We start from the raw sequence: 23,221 nt of genomic DNA, 5'->3' as shown, positions 1-23,221 counted from the left end.
TCCTAGGGAGCTTTTAATGAAAGGGATAGGGGTGGGGACTAACATTTATTGAAGTACTTACTACTCTGTACCAAGGTTTGTGCTAGGTATTTTGCATGCTGAGTCTTAATTTTCTAGCCTATAGTATATGATAACCCTGTGTTCCTGAGGCTCAGGTAAAGGGACTTGCCTATGATTTAATGTCTGGTTAGTGGTTCAGTAGACTTTTGAATCCACGTTTGCCTGCCTTCATAACTCCTGTTCTTCCCACTGGACCACGATGGCTCCCATAAGAGGACCAGAGCAGGAGATTCTTTCTCCTGACTCTCAGAAGGAATGTGTCCTTTGCAAAAAAAATTCCTATGGATCTTCTACCTCCTTAGGCTGTCATTTCCTCTCTTTTCCTTTACTGTCAATGTCTTTACTCAATTTTCAACACAGCCTGCTGTTCCAATGCCTTCATCCAATCTGCTCTATATAAAATAAAAAGGCAGATATTCCCATACTAGATTTTAAAAAATCAGGATCCAACTATATCTCCTATCTACAGGAGATACCACTTTAGGTGCAAAGATACAAAAAGCTAAAGGTAAAAGAATGGAAAAAGATAATGTAATAGCAACCATAGTAGGAAAGCTAGAGTGGTGATACTAATATCAGATAGAATAAACTTTAAAATAAACCCAAAAAAAGTTACTGGAGATAAAAAGGGATATTTTATCATGATAAAGGGTCAACCCAGCCTGCAGATGTAATGATTATATATGCACCTAACAAAATGCACAAAACAAAAGGTAACAGAAATGAGGAGCCAAAGAGGTAATTCAGCAGTTAGAGCTGGACACTTCAGTACCTCACTTTCTTTGATTACTGCATCTTGCTGACTTCCAGTACCTCACTTTCAGTAATGGGTAGAACAACCAGACAGAAGATCAACAAAGAAATGGAAGACGTAAACAACATTGTATACCAACTCTATCTAACAAATATCTGTAGGGCAGTCCAACAGTAGAATATAATTCTTCTCAAGCATATGTGAAACATTCAGGATAGACCATATGCTGGGCCATAAAACAACTCTCAATATATTTAAATATACAAACTCTCAATATATTTAAACATATAAAATATGTTCTCCAACCACAATGGAATGAAACTGGACATTAAAAATAGAAGAAATTTGAGAAATTTACAATTTTGTGAAAATTAACACACTCCTAAATAACCAGTGGTTCAAAGAAGAAATCATGAGGGAAATTGGAAAATACTGGGAGTGAATGAATGTGAATGAAACACAGCACACTAAAATTTATGGGACGTAGCTAAAGTGGTACTTAAAAGGAAATTTATAGCTGTAAATGCCTGCATTGAAAACGAAGAATTAATTCAGTAACATTTTGACCTAACATACTGAGGGGAAAAAGAGCAAACTAAATCTAAAATAAGGAAAAGGAAAGAAATAATAACGATTAGAGCAGAAATCAAAGCAATTTAAAAATAGAAAAACAAAGGTGACTGGGTGGCTCAATGGGTCAAGCCTTGACTTTTGATTTGGCTCAGGTCATGATATCAGGATTGTGAGATTGAGCTCCGTGTTGGGCTCTGTGCTGGGCCTGCTTAAGATTCTCTCTCCCTCTGTCCCTCTCCTGCTTGCTTGCACATGCTCTTTCGAAAGGAAAGAAAAGGGGAAAAGAGGGGAGGAAAGGAGGAAATAGAAAAAATACCAATAAACCAAAAGTTTATTGTTTTTCAAAAGATCAACAAAGTTGACAAACTTTTATCTAGACTGATAAGAACAAAAGGGAGAAGACTCAAATTACTAAACTTTGGACTGATAGAGGAGACTTAACTACTGACTTTACAGAAATAAAAAGGATTATAAGGGAATACAATGAACGATTGTATGCCAAGAAATGAGATACCTAGGTGAAATGGAGAAATTACTAGAAATACACAAACTTTCAATGCTAATTTATGAAGAAATAGAAAATCTGAAGGAACCTATAACATGCAAGTGGAATTAGTAATAAAAAAAAAAATCCCACAGTGAAAAGCTCAGAACCAGGTAGTTTCATTGGTGAGTTCTGACGAACATTTAAATAAGAATTAACACTAACTGTCCACAAACTCTTCCAAAAAATAGAACACTTTCTAATTACTGTAAGACTAGTTTGTGTTGCCTTGATCCCAAAACCAGACAAAGACATCACAAGAAAACTATAGAACCAGTATGTCATTTGAATATAAATGCCGAAGTCCTCAACAAATACTACCAAACTGAGTCCAATAAGTTATAGAAAGGATTATATTATACACTGTGACCAAGTGGGATTTATCCCAGAGGTGCAAGATCCATTCAGCATAGAAAAATCAATCAGTGCCGTGCACCATATTAAAAGGTTAAATGACAATACCCGCATAATCTCAGTTGACACAGAATAAGCATTTGACAAACTCCAATACCCTTTAATGATTAAAAAGACAAAACAAAACAGAAACAGCACAACATATTAGGAATAGAAGGGAACTTCCTTAGTCTAACAAGGACATTTATGAAAAACCCATGGCTATTACTGCACTTAATTTTAAAAGACTGAATGCTTTTCCTCCAACACTGGGAACAAGACAAGGATGTGCAGCTTACCATTTCTGTTGAACACTGTCCTGGAGGACCTAACTAGGGCAGTTGGGCAAGAATATGAAATAAAAAGTCATCCAGGTTATAAAGTAAGAAGTAAAAATATTTGTATTTGCATATGACAAAATCTTGCATGTACAAAATTCTGAGGAACTCACAAACTGATAGAACTAATAAATGAGTTCAGCAAGGTTATAGGATACAAGATCAATATATAAAAATCAGTTGTATTTCTATAGTTATAATAAATAATCTAAAAGTTATATTAAGAAAACAATTCCATTTACAGCATTATAAATTTACAACAAATGAATTAAATAAAAATACTTAGGGATACATTTAACAAAAGAAGTATAAAAGTTATACTTTGAAAACTATAAAATATTGTTGAAAGAAACTAAGGATCTAAATAAATGGAAAAACAATTTTCCAATTTTAGTATATGTGCTGCTGAAGCAAGCACATGAAGAACAATTTTCGAATCCATGTTTGTGGATTGAAAGGCTTAATATTTTTTAAGATGGTAATAGTTCCTAAATTGATCTAAAGATTCAACATAAACACTATCAAAATCCTAGCTGGTTTGTTTGCAGATTTTGACAAGATGTTAATAAAATCTGCATGGAAATTCAAAGGACCCATATTAGCCAAAACAGTCTTGAAAAAGAACAAAGTTGGAGGACCCACACTTCCCAATTTCAAAACTTAATAGAAAGCTACGATAATAAAGACAATATGATTTTGACATAAGGATAAACATATGGATCAGTGGAATAGAATTGGCTATCCAGGAGCCAACTCTCACATTTATGGTCAATTTTCGACAAGCGTACCAAAAACAATTCAATAGAGAAAGAATAATCATTTCCACAAATGGTGCTGGGACACTCTATATCCACATATGAAAGAATGAAACACCTTACATGATATGCAAATATTAACTCAAAATGGATCCAAAGTCCTAAATATAAGAGCTAAAACTATAAAACTTACACAGGAAAGGCTGAAGGTAAATCTTTGTGAGCTTAGATTTGGCAGTCGTTTCTTAAATATGTAACACCAATAGCACAAACAGCAAAAGGAAAAAAATACACAAATTGGATTTCATCAAAAGTAAAAAGTTCTGGGAGCATCTGGGTTGCTCAGTTGGTTAGGCATCCAGCTCTTGATCTTGGCTTAGGTTATGATCTCACAGTTCATGAAAGTGAGCCCCGCGACAGGCTTTGCACTGACAGCATGGAGCTGCTGGGGATTCTCTTTCTCCCTTTCTCTGACTACCCCTGCCTGTTCCTTGCCTGTGTGCACTCTTATCTCAAAATAAACATTTAAAAAATAAGTAAAAATAATAACAATAAAAGAGTAATTTTTTTAAAAACGGAAAAAAGGAAAAACTTTTTGTGTTTCAAAGGACACCATCAAGGAAGCAAAAAGACAGCCGCAGACTGGGGTACAATATTTGCACATCATCTGTCTGATAAGACATCTAGATCTGGCTTGCATCTAGATTATATCAAGAACTCTTATGACTCAATAATAAAAAGACAAATAACCCAATTAAGAAATATGCAAAGAACCTGAATAGATGATTCTTCAAAGAAGGTATACAAGTGGCTAATAAACACATGCAGCGATTTCTGCATAATTATCAGGAAAATGCAAATCAAAACCACAACCAGGTAGCACCTTACACCCCTAGGATGGCTGTAATCAAAAAGTCAGGTAATAACAAGTGTTGACAAGGATGTGGAGAAAGTGAAAACTCTCATACTGCTAATGAGAACGTAAAAAATGGTGTAGCCCCTTTAGAAAACAGTCTTGTCATTTCTCAAATGGGTTTCTGTCTCTGACTTTGCTTATATTGGGTTTTTTTGTTATTTTGTTTGGATATCAATCCTGTTATCTTTGCCTGCCAGAATCCCGCCGCCTCACAAGACCCACCTCAAAAATCCAGTTTCCCAACTGCTAGGTTGTGTATCTTTATTTGGCATTGCAAAATTGCCTTTCAGAATGCTTTTACTGATTCCTATGGTTTTAGATCCTTCCCAGCACTTGTTATTGTCAGACTTTAAAATTTTTGTCAGTCTGATAGGTGTGAAATGATATTTTATTTCATTTATTTGCATTTTGGTGATTACTAATATGATTGAACATCTTTTCCCTTTCTCCTCCTTTTTCCTATTCATTTGTGTGATTTCTTTGAATACTGTGGTTAGATTCAATTGGCTTATTTTCATTTCCTTGTTGATTAAATATGAGTTTTTTATTCTGGATACATTTGTTACAAATATCTTTTCTATGTACTTGTTTTTTAACTTTGCTTAAATTTTAGTGAGTTTAAATTTATCAATCTTTTGTGGGCTTTTTTCTTAGTATTTCATCTAAGAAATACTTTCTATTCCCAAGGTCAAACTATATTCTATTTTTCCTAATAGTGTTAAGTGTTTTTGTTGTCATTGTTGTTTTAATATTTAAGTTTTTGGTCTTTCTGGAATTGGAGAAGTACGAGATGGGGAATCTAACTTTTTTCTTCACATGGAAAAAACAAGTATTCCACTATATTTTACTTATTTTAAACAAGATCTTCCCTTTCCAGATCTCTTAAAACCAAATAATAGAATAAAAGAGAGAATTGATTTGGGAGGAAAAGGAACTTATGGACTAAATCATCCATTTGCAAAATTTCATCTTGCTCTTTTATTTCTTTTTAGAAAATAAATACAGGGAGTGTGGGAATCATTCACCAAATAATCTGTAAAGTATTGAGACCTCCCTTCGTAGATACAAAAACAAAAACAAAAGCAGCAGCACACTCTCAGAATGGACATTGAGACAGAATAGGCCATCTGCTTTCCTTTAAAATTTCTCCCATACCCCATACTGGCAGATAGGGAGCTTTGGAGATTCTGTTAGATTTGTAGAAGAATTTTTTCCCCTCAGGAACAGCACACACTACTTACCTAAGGAGCAATTTTATTATTAGTTTTAACAACCTATTTTCCTTTTTAACTGATGATACTGTTCTTGCACTAAAGGCATGTCATGTTAAACCTGCTCTGATTTTAGCGGCCGCCTTCTTCTAGGGCTCAGCCAGGAGAAAGACCCACACAGCTTACTGGCTTTTTAACTAAAGGGTAGTTCTCCCTGAAGATGCAACATAAGTCAGAGCACAATTGATTACTGGATATTTCCCCTTTCTGGATTACTGGATATTTCTCAGAGGGAGTTGCCTTGCCCTAACTGGGAAGAACAGTGCCTTACTTACCACCCTTACAATCCCATGGGGCTCACTAGTGGGAGTCTAGGTGGGGAGGCCTTGGATCCCATGTGTAGGCTACCTCAGATTCAAGTCTGTTGGGCAGGTCTGGAGCTAGTCCTGCGGAGACGCTGTCTGCCTAGACTGACCTGCAGTCTCATCAGAATAGTACCCTCGGCCAGGCCTCCCAGCTAGGAAGAAAATCAGATTTGGGCTGTTTTCTGGAGCCAGTGAGATTCAAGAATCCATTTGATTTACTTTCTTTCCTTCTGCCTATTAGAGAAAAGAAGCAACAAGAAGCCTATAAAACCTGCAGTTAGAGTATTTCCCATCTTGCTTCGTAGCCTTTCGCCTCACAGCAGGAAAAGTGAGGTTTTGCCATCAGGATGGTATTTTGTAGGCTGTGTCTCCTAAACATCTTTGTTGTTGCCCCTTTTCCTCTTTATCCCATTGCTCCTGTTTTAGCTTTGCTTTTGGGCAATTGTAATAACTTATCTGGTCTTTCCTTCCTCTGATCTCACCCTCTCTGGACTCGTCCACAGGTGCTGCTGGCGTAGGTAAAACACAAATCTGAAACTCCCGGTTTAAAGTCCTCCAATGGATTCTTATTATTGAGTGATAAATTCTGTCCCTTAGCCTGGCATTCAGATCCCTTCACAATCTGTTCTCAGTCTACCTTTTTCTCTTCATTTCTTGTTGCCTTTCCCTACACACTATAAACTCCAACCATCCCAAGCCATTTGCCATTTCCCTAGTGTGGCATACGCTTTCCTGCCATCATGCATGAAGGGAATATATATTTCTTTGTCCCCACTCCTCCACACCTCTGACAAACTGCTCCCACTCATTGTTCAAGGCCAATCAAATGTTCCTTCTTCTAACAACCCATTTCCAGCTTTCCCAGACCTGTTCTTCACTCCCTCCTTCATTCTGATAACACTCTGACATTCTCTGATTATATGTCATATAGATTACCTATAGATTAATATAACATAAATTATTTCCCTATTAAACTTAAATTCCTATGTAAAGAAGCTTACATCCTGCTAGTGCAGAGTAAGCATTTGCTAGATATTAACTATGCTGATGGATAATGATGAAGAAATCTGGATTAAGTTATTTTTGGCCTTCACTGACTACACATCACCTTGTTTTGTCAATTTATTTTCAAAAAATTTTAATGTTTTATTTTTGAGAGAGAGAGATGGCATACAAGTGAGAGATGGCAGAGAGAGAGAGAGAGACAGACAGACAGACAGACAGAATCTGAATCAGGCTCCAGGCTCTGAGCTGTCAGCTGTTCTCTCTCACGAAGCACGAGATCATGACCTGAGCCGAAGTCGGATGCTTAACCAACTTAGCTAGCTAGGTTCCCAATTTTTTTTTAGTTGGAGAAAACCCATCAGCAGAAGACTGAACAAGACAAGAAGAAAGTTGAATTGCTTTAAGGGAAGGGGATCTGTACCTTGAAGTCTGCCCAAAGGTGGGCAGCCAGTATGGAGAAGGGGTTGAAGGAATTGGGTCTGTTGGATTTGGACAAGAGAAAATTCAGGAAGAACAACTGATATCTTCATATCTCTGGAAGATTGTCCTGAAACATAGGAAACAGACATATTCAGTGAGAACCAGGACCAGTAGCTTGGAAGCTTTTCAGAGTCAAGATACCTTATAAAGCAGGTTGTTAGCTAGTGTGAAGAATTTCTTAACTTTCAGAGATCTCCTGCAGGACTACCTAAAGGGTTTCTGCGCATGCCATCATTAGAGGAGTGTGCCAGCAGAGGCCACATGGCCAGCTGCGTGGCCCATTCTAAAGGGTATTCTTGGACAGAGTGGCAGATTGGACTCAGTCATCTCTAATACCTCTTCTAATTCTGTAATTCATTGCCTATGTGGTACTTTTCAATAGCATGAGTATGACTTATATTAGTATGCTTAGTAGGAATGATAGCTTTTTTGTTGTTTTTTGTTTTGTTTTGCTTTGGGTAACTGAATCATCTTTGACCAAATTGAATAATTTTTTTGTTTTCCCACATTATGAAACTAAAACTTGGGAGGGAGAGGCAGCCAAATCCCAAGGTTTGTGTTGTAAGGAGAGGTAGGAAGTTAGTAGAAATGGACTTTGTCTCACTCAGCAGGCCTGGTTCTGTCTCCATTCTCTGTTCACCAGCTATTTAAGATAAGCCGAAGTTTCAGCATTCTCATCTCTAAAATGGGATTGCTAAAGTATTTCAGAGTTACTGTGAAGATTAAATTAGATGAAGAAGGCCTGACATATTGCTCAGAACATACTGCAGATTCGAAATTATATTCTTCCTTTTGCCCTCTTTTTTATTTTGAGAGAATTAAGTGTTTTGTTTTGTTTTGTTTTGTTTTGTTTTGTTTTGCTTGTTTGGGTTTTGGTCACCTGGCCTTGAAATGGGGGAGGGAGACAGTTTTTTTCTTGTTCATCTTGAGCTGCAGACCTAAAATGTCTTCATTGCATAAGCGTCCCCTGCTCACAAAGGCATAATCCTCTTTGTCTTCCTAAGCCAGGGAGTTAGTTTTCCACTAGCCTTTTGATACTCTTGCTTTCTTACTTCTAAAGATCAAGTCATTTCAGAAATAGTCCTCTGATTTCTCTTAAAAGTAATTTCTAATTTCCATTTTAATAAAAAACTAGCTTTACATTTCTTCAGTCCTAATCCTAGTGACAACAAGAAGAAGGGATTAGATTGTATTGACATCTGTAAAGCAATTAAAATGTACACATCAGAATCCCAGGAAACCTGATCACTGCTATAGCTTTTGGGATACAAAGGAGAAAAGCTCATTTTTTCCATTTATTCTCTTTACTCTTGACCTTCAAAGAATGTAAGTACAGAAGGGGAAGACTTCCAAGGACCAAATCATAGTTATTTGACAGGTGTGGAAAAGGCATTATTGGTTTCAGGATTTCCTTTCCAATAACACCACTGACTTGCTGAAAATGACAAATCTTATCCAAAAAGACACTTCACCTCTCCAAGCCTGTTTCCTAATCTACAAAATGGGGGAAATAACATTAGTTGTTTGTTTGCTTGTTTTAAGATCTTAATTTTAAGTAATCTCTGTGCCCAATGTGGGGTCTGAGCTCACAACCCCAAGATCCAGAGTCATGTGCTCCACTGACTAAGCCAGCCAGGTGCCCCACCATTAGTGTTGTTTTGAGGCTCAAATGAAATCACAGGTGTAAAGAATGTCTTCTGTATGAGCAATGGAAGAAATGTATATGGTGTATTACTTGAACTCAGTATCTTTACACCTGATGAGCTTCCACAGATGGCGGTAGCTTTGGGGGACCAGGACCTGTAATGCATTCTGCTCCCTTGGGTGTTTGAGAGTCAAAAGGAGTGTCTTTAGAGTGTGCTAGGAGGAGACTTCCAGCAGGAAGAGCTGCATACCAGGAAGTGCTACTGTGGCCTAAGCTTACATTCTAGTGGTGGGAGACAGATGGTCTCCCCTAAGCAAGTAAACATAGAGTATGTCAGGTTAAGTGCTGTGAAGAAAAACAAAACAGGATAAGAAGCATAGAGGGTAATGAAAGTTGAGAATATTATTTTAGAACGAATATAAAATGACCTTTAAACAGAGTTCTAGGAAGAGGGAATACAAAGAGTAAGAGGCTGAGATGGGAAAATGCTTGACACATTAAGAGGAGCAGGGAGGCCAGTGTGGCTGGAGGAGACTCGCAGGGGGGCAGATAGTAGGAGAGGACGTTTGGAAAGGTGGCTGAGGCTCAGGTGGGTCATTAAAAGGATTTCCTTGTGATTGCTATGGGAAGCCACTGTGGGGCTTAAAGAGAGAGTGTCATGATCTGATTTAATGTTTTAACAGGATCACTCTGACTGCTGTGGGGAATAGACTGCACAGAATCAAAGGTAGAAGCAGGGAGACCAGTTATGAAGCTAGTGCAGTAATTTGGAAAGAAGTATGTAGGCGATGAGAGAAAGTCAGATTCTGAATATATTCTGGAGATGGAACTGAAAGGATTTGCTGGTGCGGATAGTAGAGAAAGAATAGTGTCAAGGATGAACCTAAGATTTCTGGCCTGAGAACTGGAAGAATGAGTTGTCATTTGCTGGTATAAAGAAAACTGCAGAGGGACAGGTTTAGAAGGGAATAGGAGGATAGAAAGTAAAAATTTGTTTTTAAATATGTTTGAAATAATAATAGCTGACTTTTTGAAGTCTTAACAATTTGCCTGGCTCCTAGTGCTTTGAGGTCTTAACTAATTTAAACTATGGCAACTTATTAGGTAAGTAATAGTCCCATTTTACAGATGGGAAAACTGAAGCACATAGAGGGTAAATAAGTGGCCCAAGATCACAAATAATCAGTGGTGTTGCTGGGATACAAACCTGAGTCTAGCTCTAGCTCCAGAGACCATACTCTTAACCACTCACTGGATAGCCTGGATAGCCTAGCAAACATCCAGATGGAGATGTTGAGTAGGCAGTTAGATACCATATGTGTCAGGAGTTCAGGAGAGAGTCTGGTTTAGCAGTATGAAACTCAGACATAGTGACAAGTATAACTAGGAAGGTAAGTTAGAGCCATCCACCATAAAGGGAGACATAGTTATAAGATGAAATGATGAGCTCAAGCCCCCAAGAGAACCTTTCCCCTCAGGTTACCCCATCAGTCCTGCTTCTTAGAGCCAAGGAAGATACAAGCCAAGCCACTTATGGATGCCCCCAGAATGCTACCTATGCTTTTGCCTGGAATGTCCTTCTTCTCCTTTCTTATCCACATCGAGGGACACCTCAGGGCCTGCATAATCCCTGGTAGATAATAGATACTAAAAAATGTTGGTTAATGAAGGCCCCTTCTTTGCCCACTCTCTACCTTTATCAGGACGCGTTTCAGGAGGCATTCTAACTATCGTTCTCCCTCATTAGTTGGTGACTCTCTCAAAGCCAGGGACCCTGCTGAATTTGTTTCTCTTGTTTATAAACCCATTGTAGTTCCAGGAACCGTTCCTCCCCTCCCCCTGCTCCACCCTGTAATCTCTGCATTGAGTACCTGTTTTCTGCTTTAACTGTGCTAGACTTTAGAGATGCCAACATCAGCAGCAGCAGAAAGCAGCAAGATGAATAATATTAGTTGGGAACAAGGAAACAAAACCAAACCAGGGAAGTTGTATGAAGGATGCCCATACCTTTGATGCCCTTTCTAGAGAGGGAAATTTGATGGTGAAGAAGAGATTCTCTATTGGCCACAGAGACTATCCACCACCACCTTATGTTTGAGAGAAACTCAGATGCTTCCTGTCCAGGCTGAGGGAAGGCGGGGGGGAGGAATGGTGTGTTGAAAGAGTGGGGAGCAAGAACTGACCAAGAGCCATTGCATACAAGCAAGTAAGACATAGTCGTGTCTTCAGAGAGCTTACAGTTTGGGGAGAGTGGGCAGGACAGGAAATCTAAACATACTGTTGATGTACAGCGTGGTATGTTCTGTAATTGGGGATGGCTGCATCTTCAAATCTGTTCTATTCCGAAGAGCAAAGGCTACCAATACAGTTCAGTGAAGTATGAAAAGTCACTTTCAGACCCATCAGAGCAGTCTCACGGTGGACTAGGGGTCTCAGGAAAGGAAAGAGTTTGCTATCTGTAGAGATGTAAAGGCTGGGTTGAATGATCTTATGAGTGTGTCATAGAGGAGGCTCTGTACCCAAATGTGAGGGTCGACCAAATGGCCTTCAAGTACATTCTAGCATCAGCAGTCCCTTTTTTTCCCTCTCGGTCTGAGGCTGTCATTTATAAAACAAAGAGGGGGGCGCCTGGGTGGCTCAGTCGGTTGAGCGGCCGGCTTCGGCTCAGGTCAGATCTCACGTTTGTGGGTTCGAGCCCCGCGTCGGGCTCTGTGCAGACAGCAAGCTCAGAGCCTGGAGCCTGCTTCAGATTCTGTGTCTCCCTCTCTCTGCCCCTCCCCCTCTCATGCTCTATCTTTCTCTGTACCCAAAATAAATAAAACATTAAAAAAAAATTTTTTTAAAAAACAAAGAAGGTTGGAGGATCAAATAAAGCTTGTTCTATTCTGCCATCTTGTATTTGTCAAATTCAAGTGAATGAAAAATAATTCTGCTTGGGAACATTGAAGGGGGATCCTATAATTGCCCCTCAAAGTAAAAGGCATCTGAAATGACAAAACAGGGATAGGATTACCCTTGGCCTCACAGTCCTCTCACGTGAAGCTGAATATAGATTTCAGCTATGAGACTGGGTCACTTTGCTTCCCAGATTAAACCCCTGACTTTCTTTTTGATAAGTGGCAGATCTCCAAGACACAGATTAAGAGACAACAAGTTATCCACCTTGGTTCTGAAATTAGAAAATGATTGAGGGATAAAGTGAGATGAATTTTCTCTGAAGTTGGAAAAGATTTAGGGAAAGGCATATTAACAAAGATACATTATTAAAGTGCAATATTTACAAATCCCAAAGAAGCTTTTAGGGATTTAGGGATTTAATCTTTGACTTTTAAAGTCAGCTTTCCATCGTCAGTCAAAATACCAATGAGCATTAAAAAGCTGCAGGGAACAGTGAGACAGGCACTTACCTACTGCTAGTGCAAGTACAAATTGATAGTCTCTCTAAGAAGCAGTTTGGCAAAGTATGTGAAAACTCTTAGCATGTCACTTCTCATCACATCTGCGGATTTTGCCCTCATCTGAGGTCCACCATCTGTTGCTAGGAGTTGCAATAGCCTCCTGACTGGTCTCTGCTTCTCTACACTGCCCCCAGTATAGTCTGCTTTCAATACAGTAATCAGAGTGGCCCTTTTCAAACAAAAGTCAGATCATGTTTTTCTTCTGCTCAAACCCCTGTGATGTCTTCTCATTTCACTCAGAATGAAAGTGAAGTCCTTTCAATAGGACTATGAGGCGCTGTGTGAACTGTCCAACCTTTATCTCTCTGACTTCCTCTACTACACTGCTACTCGCCCCCTCCACCATTCATTCCACTGGCCTCTTTGCTGTTCCTTGGACACATCCCACAGGCTTTCCACTTAGGGGCTTTGTACGGTTTCCTTCATCTGAAATGCTCTTTCTTCAGCCATCTGCTTGGTTAACTTTATTTCCCTCAACTCTTTGTGAAAAACCTTACCTTCTCAGTGTGTCTTATATTGGTTGCCCTATTCAATATGGCAGTGCTCTCCCTCCAACACTCTGGCAGTTCTTACACCCTCTACCCTGCCATTTTTCTTTTCCATAGCACTTTAGATTGCATTTATTCATATTTGCTATTTGTCCACTGCCTTCTCCTACCTTTTTAAAATATAAGCTCCACAAGTACAGACATCACAGTTTATAGCACAGAGTAAATACCTAAGTATTTGTTGAATGGACGAGTTTTAAAAATAGCACTATCTTTTTACCTAGAAGTCTCACTTCTAGAATTGTTCCTAAAATAATCAGAGATTTAGCCAAAGACTTATTTGGGTTGTTCTCATAGCTCTATGTATTATAATGAAAATTTGCAAACAACCTAAACATCTAAAAACAGAGTAATGGTTAAATGATTTGATATATCTACATAATGGAATACCATAAAGGCATTTAAAATAATGTTTTTGAAGAATATGTAATGATATGGGAAAATACAGTGTTAAGTGAAACAGTAGAATATAAAACTACAATATACCCCTACCTCACACCATTTACAAAAAAGGATTGACAGTCTAGATATAAGAGTCAAAATCATAAAACTTATAGAAGAAACCATAAAGTTAAATCTTCGTGACCTTGGATTTGGCAATGAATTCTTAGATATGACACCGAAAGTATGAGCAACAAAACAAAAAAATAGGTAAATTGGACTTCATCAAAATTAAAAAATTTTGTTCATCAAAGGCATTATCAAGAAGAGGAAAGGAAAACTCATGGGATGGGAGAAAATATTTGCAAATCATGTATCTGATTAGGGTTTGATATCCAGATCATATAAAAGATTCCTAAAATTCAACAACAGAACCAAACGATCCAATTTTTTAAATGGGCAACTACTTTCTTTTTTTTTAATTTTTTTTCTGTTTTTTATTTATTTTTGAGAGGCAGAGACAGCACAAGCAGGGGAGGGTCAGAGAGAGAGGGAGACACAGAATCTGAAACAGGCTCCAGGCTCTGAGCTGTCAGCACAGAGCCCAACACGGGGTTTGAACCCACGAACCATGAGATCATGACCTGAGCCAAAACCAGATGCTCAACCGACTGAACCACCCAGGAACCCCTAAATTATAACTTAAAAGTCTAAATCACAACTACTTTGAATAGACATTTCTCCATAGAGATATGTGGATGCCAATAAGCACATGAAAAGATGCTCAACATCATTAATCATTAGGGAAATACAAATTGAAATCACAGCAAGATACCACTTCATTCCTACTAGAATGGCTATAATAATAATAATAATAATAATAATAATAATAATAATAATAATAAAAAGTAACAAGTGTGGGTGAGGATGTGGGAAAATTAGAATCCTCATACATTGTTGATATGAATATAAAATAGTGTAGCCACAATGCAGAACAGTTTGATGATTCCTCAGAAAGTTAAGCGTGTAATTACCATATGACCCAGAAATCCTACTCCTAGGTATATACCCAAAGAAATTGAAACAGGGACTCAGAAATATACATGTACACCATTGTTCAGAGCAGCATTATTCACCATATCCAAAAGGTGGAATCAACCCAAATGTCTATCAACAGATAAATGGTAAATAGGATGTGGCGTATACATACAGCAGAAAATCCTTCAGCCTTAAAAAGGAATATAGTTTCAATACATCCTTAAACATGGATGAATCTCAAAAACATTGTGGTAAAGTGAAAGAAGCTAGACACAAAAGGGCAGTATATGATTCCATTTATATAAAATATCTAGAATGGGCAAATTCATAGAAACAAAGTAGATTCAAGGTTAATGGGAGCTGTGGGTAGAGGAAATGAGATGTTATTGCTTAATAGGTATAGAATTTGGAGTGATTAAAAAGTTTTAGTAACAGATAGTGGGGATGTTTGTACAACATTGTGAACATGATTAATGACACTGAATTATACACTTAAATGTCTGAATCACAAATTTTATGTCATATGTATTTTGTCCCAATAAAAATGTCCAAAAGAGGGGCTCCCCACAGACACAGTTGGTAGAACATGTGACTCTCGATCTTGTGGTTGTGAGTACAAGCTCCACATTGGGAAGTAGATTGTACTTAAAAATTCTTTAAAAATTAAAAAAAAAACTATCTATAATATGCAGTGGCAGGCTGGATCTGGCTCATGTGCTTTCTTTAGGGCCAGTTGTGAGCACCTTTTCCCAACTACTCCTTCAATGACATTAGTAGCTTGAAATTGGCCACGGTGGGAGTATTTTTACTTTGAAACTTGGCAAATGCTAGAAATAGAGCTCCACTTCAATCCCCTCAAGCCAGGTGTTAAATATTTACCAGAATACCACTGATTATGTGTACAAAATGTATAGAAAACTCTCTGGAAGGATAGCTTTTACTACCTCTGGGGACTAGTGTTGCAGTAGGAATGTGAGTAAACTTAGCCTTTGTACCACATACACTTGGATGGTGTTTCCATTTTTTTCTTTTTTACACTAATTATATAAACATACAATTCTTGTACTTTTTTTTAATGTTTATTTTTGAGAGAGAGAAGGAGTGTGCACAAGTCGGGGTGGAGGGCAGAGAGAGGAAGACACAGAACTGAAGGCAGGCTTCAGGCTCTGAGCTGCCAGCACAGAGCTTAATGCGGGGCTCGAACCCACAAACCATGAGATCATGGCCTGAGCCAAAGTCAGATGTTTAACCGACTGAGCCACCAGGAGCCCCATTTCTTGAGCTATTTTTCAAAAAAAAAAAAAAAAAAAAAAAGGAAAGGAAAAAAAGAGAAAAGTCTGCATGTCTTAGGATTGTGGTATTGGTGACTTTTCTCAAGAGATTAAAAGCTGGCCACATATACTGTCTGAAAAGGCCCATGAAAAGGCTGAAGGCCAACCCTAGGACCGGGATTCTGTTTCCTTTTTTTCTTGTCCAACTAACTGGGGCTTTTTTGTCTCTTCACAGGTTACCCTACAGCCTACCCGGCAGCAGCCCCTGCCTACAATCCCAGCCTGTACCCCACCAATAGCCCCAGTTATGCTCCAGGTAAGGAGAAGGACAGCAGGGGGGCCAGGGGTGGGAGGCGGGGCTCTGTTTGGAAAGACAAACCCACCTGTTGGCCTTTCCCTGTCTTTAATTGCTCAGGATTCAGCCCATCCAGGCCTGATAGTTCTGGGAGTTTCCTCTGGGAACTGGGGCAGTTCAGCCTAAGGGTTGGGGTGGGATTAGAATCTCCTCTATTCTCCTTGGGATTTAAGGTTGGCCCATCTCTTCTCTACTGGAATATCTGAGACATGCATCCTCCTCACAGAACCTTTTCTGCTCTCCCAAGCAATATCCAAAGCAACTCTTTGTTCAGTTTTCCCTAGGGCTGCTGTTGAGACACACACAGATGCAAACGCACACGCACACGCACACCAGACTTCCTGGGGTGTGGATTTGGTAAAGAGTGAGAGACTTGCCACCAGAGGATAAAGAACTGGTTTTCAGGCTGAGGCAAGGAACCTGTTTTTCAAAAATAACAAAGGCCTAGCATCCTTTATCTTATCCATTCCTGGAAAGAGATTGAAATAGATTTGAAAATGTTAAAAAAAAAAAAAAGTCTACTTTGGGCTAGGAGCAATGCAGAGGTCTTACCACCAATACTAACCCTCACACTTAGCAGGTGCTTTAACACTCAAGGGGCCAGAGAGAGGGTCTGGTGATGCTACGGGTAGAAAGTCCTGGGTTTGAATTTTGAGTACTCAACTCACTAGCTGTGAGGCCTTGGACAAAATAGCTCATCTCTCCGAGAAATGTGCTACTTACCTAAAGGATGTGGATGGTTTTATGTAAGTTCCTCTTCATTTACTCAACAAGAGTTTATTTGTTGAACGTCCTCTACACTAGAATAGAGAAAAAGAGGCATCTTTGCCTGAAGTAATTCTAGTTCATTTGGGAGTTGGCATATAGACAAATTCATATAGCTGTGCAGTGTGATGCAAGGGTACAGGATGCTTCGCGGGGGTCTTGCAGTCAAGACCTGAGGGAGAAGCAGGAGACATTCTTTTAAGCACATAAAGAAAGAGTTAGATGTTCTAGGCAGAGCAGAGCCTGGACAAAAGAATGCTGATGTGGGAATGGTTGAAGTACACTGTGGGGGTGGGGATAATAGATGAATCTGAACTACAAATGTCCAGGGGCCAGGTTTGGAAAGGCCTTAAATGCCATAATCATACCCCCATTTTCTTGTTTAGTAATGATTATTATAGAATTAAGAAGTTTGAAAAGACCTTAGAGATCCTCCAGTTCAACTCCTTCTCTGGACAAGGGAGATCCAGAGATAAACAGTGTTTTGTCCAAATTACTCAATGATGTAGCAATAGCATATGGACTAGAACCCTTGGCAGATCTTCGAGTTCTTGGTCTCATGATTTTCTGTGCCAATCCAGCATTCATCCTACCATCATTCTCTTTCTTCCGGAATAAGTAAAAGAAAAACATGGTCTATGTCAGAAGACCTAGATGAGTTCTGACTGTCACTTTCTAAATTAACAGCCTTAGAATCACTTGACCTCTCTGAACCTCAGTTGCCCCATTGAAAAGTAGGGATCATTTTGTAATCATACACACTGACACACATACTGTGAGACCCCTCTTTTTTGGGGAGACAAAGCACTATTTTATGCAAATAAGTGATGTTAACCCCTAAAGTCCTTACATAGGTGTGTCATTCCACGGACATTTATTTTGGCCCTGCTGTGCTCAGGGTACTCTGGGAGACACTGCATGTGATTCAGACTTGGGGAAGCTAAAGTCATTGACTCAAAGAGCTTGTTTGTGAGGGTAGCAGTAACCCACAAAGTAAAAAATCTCTATCTTAGCATTAATAGTTCATTCTATATTAACTTTTAGTCAATAAGACACATATTTCCCAAAAAATGTGTAATAGGCAGAAACAATAAAAGCTACAGAAATTAACTCTGATAAAAGATTTCATCAAATTTGATAAGATCTGTCTTAAAAACTTCAGTGGTTTTGATTATCAAGTATCTCCCAATATAGAAATGATTTAAATTTAAATGCCATGAGATCTGTGAATTTGCTTGGTAAACTATCTGGTCTAAAACAAAATGAGGTGAGTAGTTGCAAAAGGTCAGCTAAGGTCAGGAAAGAAGACACATTGTGTTTGTAGTCAGGAGGCCACCAGTGACCTGCGGAAGCAGAGGCGGTGAGATGGTGAGGCCGGGAGTGAAGAAGCGGAGTTAGCAGATAGAGCCTGCTCTTACAAGAAGCTCGGCTACAAGGGGACCGATCACAAGGGCAGGTGGGGTTAAAGGAGGCATTTTTTTTTTTTTTAGATGCGAGCATGATTAGATAAGTGCTGATGGGAAAGAGCAAGTAGGGAGGACAAGTCAGAGAGGCAGGAGGAGGGCTGCCAGATAGAGCCAGGCCTTCAAGGAGGCTATGCTGAGGTGGGAGATCTAGAGCCCTGTTCTCCTCTTTGTTTTGGGGAGCAGGTGGAATGGGCTGCCTCACGCAGGAGGACCGCTCTTCCTCTCAGACTAAAGGAAAGGTCACAGACGGATGTGTTTAAAATACATTGTCCAATGGAAAGTGGAGGGTTCCTGTCTAAAGACTTTGATTTGCTGTTGGAGAGGTTAGCAAGGATAGAGGGAGGGTTTTTAAGGAGAGAGGTCCATGTGTGAAAGCCTTACTAGAAGGAGAAGGAGAGGTGTCACCAGCAGGTGACACAGTCGTGTAACAGGAGGCCCCACCGAGGGAGGGGGCTGTGAATTCGTCAAGGCTCTAATTTCCCGCACTGGGGCATTTTCTCATAATGTTCAGAACTTATGGTGCTGGTTTTTGGAACTGTTTGAGGACTAGTTTAGGAAGAGAGTGGAAGGACAGAAAATAAAAATAAACAGATAATATTTCTTGAATGGTTCCTATGTACCAGGGACTATTTTAAGCTCTGTGGATATTGACTTGTTTTCTATCGCAACAAACCGTTGAAGTCATTACTATTGTTATTCCAATTTTCCAAGTGGGAAAACTAAAGTTTAGGGAAGTTGGGAACTAGCCCAAAGATCCAAACTCCGGCATCTTGCCACCACACCTGCATGTGCTCTGCGGTTGGCCAGAGAGAAATTGAGGAGTGAGACTAGAGCAGCCAGACTAGAGAGAACACACAGAAGGAGCCTGGAACTGTGGGAAAAAAAGACGAGAGATTGGAAAGCATGTATAAAGTACTGATTAAGTCTTAATTTTAAAACAAACAAATATCAGCCCACATTTAACTTGATTTTCCCCAATTTATGTTTTCAAAATTCACCATATTTCTAAGCTATGACTAAAGCAACCTGACCATTTCCTTAGAAACCCACACAGTGCCCTGTAGACTGTGGTATTCCCACATTGTGTCCGAAAGCCCTGAACTGGGAGTTGGAAGGACTGGGGTTATACTCCTAACGCTGCTACTGATTTTGGTGTGACCTTGAGCAGATCCCTCTCCTTTGGATTTAGACACACACACCCCACTGGTCTGTTTCATATTTTCGGAGGCCGGCCTCTGCATTCAGCGGGTCTCCTGACGACAGTAGGGGAGCTCCTGCCGAGGAAGAGCCGGCTCAAGGACAGAGAGGACAGTGCAGGTTACTGTCAGCTTCCTGCCAGAAGCAGCGTTCGTGATGCAGAGAGATGCCTGTGGGGTAGAAGCCTGCAAAGAGCCAGGCTCTCAGGTTTAAATTTCTCTCAGCTTCTTAAAGGAGACCAAGAAGTTGCTTCAGAGAGAGCTATTTTTAGCAGCTCTCAGTACTCTCAAATGTCATCTGTTCAGGATGCAGGGAAATATTTCACTCTTTCATTGGTTCTGAAAGCAGTATGGGTACTTGGAATTTTTTTCCAAGCTCTTAATGATTTCAGGGATCTTATTTAAGAACTATTTGGCTCTGCAGGAAGCAAAAGCCAACTGAGACTCATTCTCAACCAGAGGATGTATCACATTATTGGTAATCTGACCTGAAAATGGAAGAAAAGGATAAACAGATTAACTAATATAGATAGAAACGAAATACCTCCTCACAGAAGGTGTGTTTTTAAGCCATTTTTCACCTACTGTCTCACTTGATTTCATAGCAACTTTCTGAAGTACAAATACAGATTGTTCCTATTTTGCATGTGACAAACCCGGGGAAGGACGAGGGAAAGGAATTTGTGTTTCCTGAACACCTGCCATATTCCAGGCACCGTGTGAGTGATGTCACAAATGTTAATTACTGCTTTAGTCTTGTGTGAGTTGAATCTTCCTGCTTCCAGTGTTGCTCAGAGGTTAAATAACTTGTCCAAAGTTGCACAGCTAAAAAGCAGCAGAGCTGGAATTCAAACCCAGTCTGTCTGACCCTACAGCCCCTCCTGTGGCACCTCACTCCTCCAGAAGTTTCAAGTGATGAAGTACCTCTGCATTGGTCCTAGCCCTCTGGGGCTTTACCAGAGGCCAAAGGTGATGACTTTGAACCCTGAACCTTTACTTCCTCTCACACACACAGTCTCTGTCATGTGTGAAGTCCCTCTGCAGTTCAGAGAGCACGAACTTGGGTCAGATGCCTGGAAGATGCCATGGCATCAAGGAGGTCCTTCTCCTCAGTGGATGGCAAGTCTGTCATTCCCTCAGTGGATGGCAAGTCAGGCACTTCACACCCTATGCATTCACTGTTTCTTATGTAGCCTGGGGGAAACTGCTATCTTGAGACAGTCTGTTTTTGTAACTGCAATATGTACTACTTTGCACAAATTCTTAGTGGTAATTTCAACTAACATTTCTATCCAACAGAGTTTCAGTTCCTGCATTCAGCTTATGGTAGGCGAGCTATTTTTCCTCATCTGTATCATGGCCTATGAATGTGTTACCTTGTAACAACAGTAGATTCCCTCTCCTTCCCTCCCCAAATCCCATCCCTTAGGCTTGGGCTCCCCCAGGTGGCTCAGCAGCAGTTCCTAAAGCATGCAGGAACATGTCTGATGGTGCAAAATCATGGGTTGGAGACACACATGAACCGTCCCTAGGGCAGCAATCAAGGATCATGGCACTAAAAGGCGTCTTTCCCCTTCCTCACCTCTGGGGTCCCATCTGACCTAGGTCAGAAACTTTCACCCTAACCTGGCTGCTGAATTCAAACAATCAAGTGAACAAAATTCTTCAGCCTGTACGGCTCCTCTGTTGGCTTTGTGGTGGCTCCTCTGGAGGAGTCCCTGGATTATGCCTGTAAGAACCCCAAAATACAGTCTGCCCCAGGATCAGATTTTCCATCTCCATTGGCAGTCTGACATGTTTGAAAGACCTGGTTGACTAGATACAATCGTGAGCTCTGGCTCATTTTCAGGACATTTTCCTGGATGGTGAGAGGTGAGGGCCACGTGTGCTTACTAAGTGGGCAGTGTGGACTCCAGGCCCAAAGCACCACAAGAACTTCTGGGCGCCTGTGAGGGTCCCAGCAGTGTAACTGGACTAGGTCCTTTTGTCACAGACAGTAAGGGACCATGGGAGGGACTTACCACTTTTATTACCCTCACCTGGGCTGCTCAGGACAATGTTTTCATTAAAATCTCTGCACACGTTCTCAATTTTTAACTGTGAATTATTTGGATGTTGAATATTGAATTTGTGTATGGCACATCTTTCAGGAGATGAGCTGTGAAAATTTCTCCTTGCCACTGCCGTGGGCTGGGTGATCTTGGGCAATTCGCTAATGTCTCCAAGCCATAGATAGTGTTTTATTCCAGATGATCTCTTAGGTCCCTCTAAATGTTAACAGTCTATCCCTTATAATTTTATTATTATAATTTTTGCTAGTCACAGACCTGTTTCTTTTAGCATTTATGGAGAGTCCAGTTTTTGTTTGGATCTATGAAATTGGACAGAAAATTCCATAAAAAGTGAGAGAAGTTCTCATGCTTTCTCGCCCCTCCAGTTAAACCATCTGAAATAGAAATACTAAAAAGTATGTATGGAGCTCTTCTCTTCACAGAATGCTTGGTGCCAGACCCTACACTGGCTCTTTAGAGATAAAGACTAGTAAGACAAGGTCCCTATTCTAAAGGAGACCATAGGTTAGTGGGGCAGACAGACAAGCCAGCAAGTACAGAGGCTTCTAAGAATCATAGAAGCGAACCATATGGGATATATGAAGGGGCTGTGGTCAAAGGGTGGGGAAAAGGAAAGACTTCATAGTAGAGGTAACTTCATGATTGATGGAACTAATAAATTTTTACCAGATGGCATTTGGAGGGAAAGACAGGCCAAGAAGAGTGAACAGTGAGCAAAAATAGAGATGTGCCGTGACACTCCTTGGCATATTCTAGGAATGATAAAGTTGGTGTGGCTATAGTGTAGGGTTGGAAAGTGAGAACAATGAGAGTCTAGAGAGATCACAGGGCTAGATTATGAGAAGCCTTGAATGCCACACAGGAAGTTCAGCCTTAGCCTGTAGGCAGTGGAGAACCATGGAGTGTTCTTAAGATTTCACAATTAGTTTTAGGTCTTAGAAATGTCTCTTGATTGCAGTTTGGAGATTGGAGTTGGCGGGTGTAAAAACAGAACAATGAGGAAGCAGTTGCGGTAGTTAAGAGCTGATGAGAACTTAAATTAGAGCTGTTCATAATGGTAGGGATGGAAGACCAGCAGGTATTAGAATTAGGAACTCTTAAGACTGGATGACACTTTACTGTTGATCCTCGCACCAACAGTCTGAAGCGATCAGGGAGAAATTATTACTGCTATGTTATGAGACAACAAAACAAAAGTTAGGTGACTTGCCCAAGGTCCCCCAGCTAATAAGTGGCACAGCCCAGGCTAGAACTCAGATTTCCTGACTTACTGCTTTATTCAGGATGATGGTCCCTTGCTGCCTCTCTTCCTCGTAAGTGTGCTTAACAGATTGTTCAAAATGTCAAAGGGCGTGAGGGCCCCGTATCCAGGGAAGTGAACAACCCAGCACCTGGATGTGGGTAGCATGCTGTGACTGGGCCATGGCCCTTCACTGCCAAGGGTGTTCGTGTTCTCCCTCTCTCTCTCTCTCTCCCTCTTCCTCTCTCCTTTTTAACTTGAAGAATAACACATATACAGCAGTACATAAAGTGCACTAGTCTCAAATAATATAGCTCAGTAATATTTGACATATGTATACACTTGTATTTTACTACCACCTCGTTCAAAATATAGAACATTCTAGGAGTTGG

The 23,221-nt window shown here is 40.1% G+C and overlaps 1 protein-coding gene across 2 annotated transcripts in view; it reads left to right on the top strand.

The window, feature by feature from the left end:
- FAM168A (family with sequence similarity 168 member A) overlaps positions 1-23,221 on the top strand; it is a 235,030-nt gene that overhangs the window by 194,141 nt on the left and 17,668 nt on the right. The window contains exons 7-8 of one of the 2 annotated variants that reach the window (XM_029956480.1): positions 15,971-16,051; positions 20,817-20,843. In XM_029956480.1, the coding sequence (XP_029812340.1) occupies positions 15,971-16,051; positions 20,817-20,843 (108 nt within the window). The remainder of the gene's footprint in view (positions 1-15,970; positions 16,052-20,816; positions 20,844-23,221) is intronic. The other variant, XM_029956481.1, reaches the window with a different exon arrangement.

Source organism: Suricata suricatta, chromosome 11 (assembly GCF_006229205.1).
Source record: "Suricata suricatta isolate VVHF042 chromosome 11, meerkat_22Aug2017_6uvM2_HiC, whole genome shotgun sequence".
In the NCBI taxonomy this organism is placed as follows: Eukaryota; Metazoa; Chordata; class Mammalia; order Carnivora; family Herpestidae; genus Suricata; species Suricata suricatta.
The sequence above is the reverse complement of the archived record's forward strand: the minus strand, read 5'-3'. Positions and strand labels throughout refer to the sequence as shown.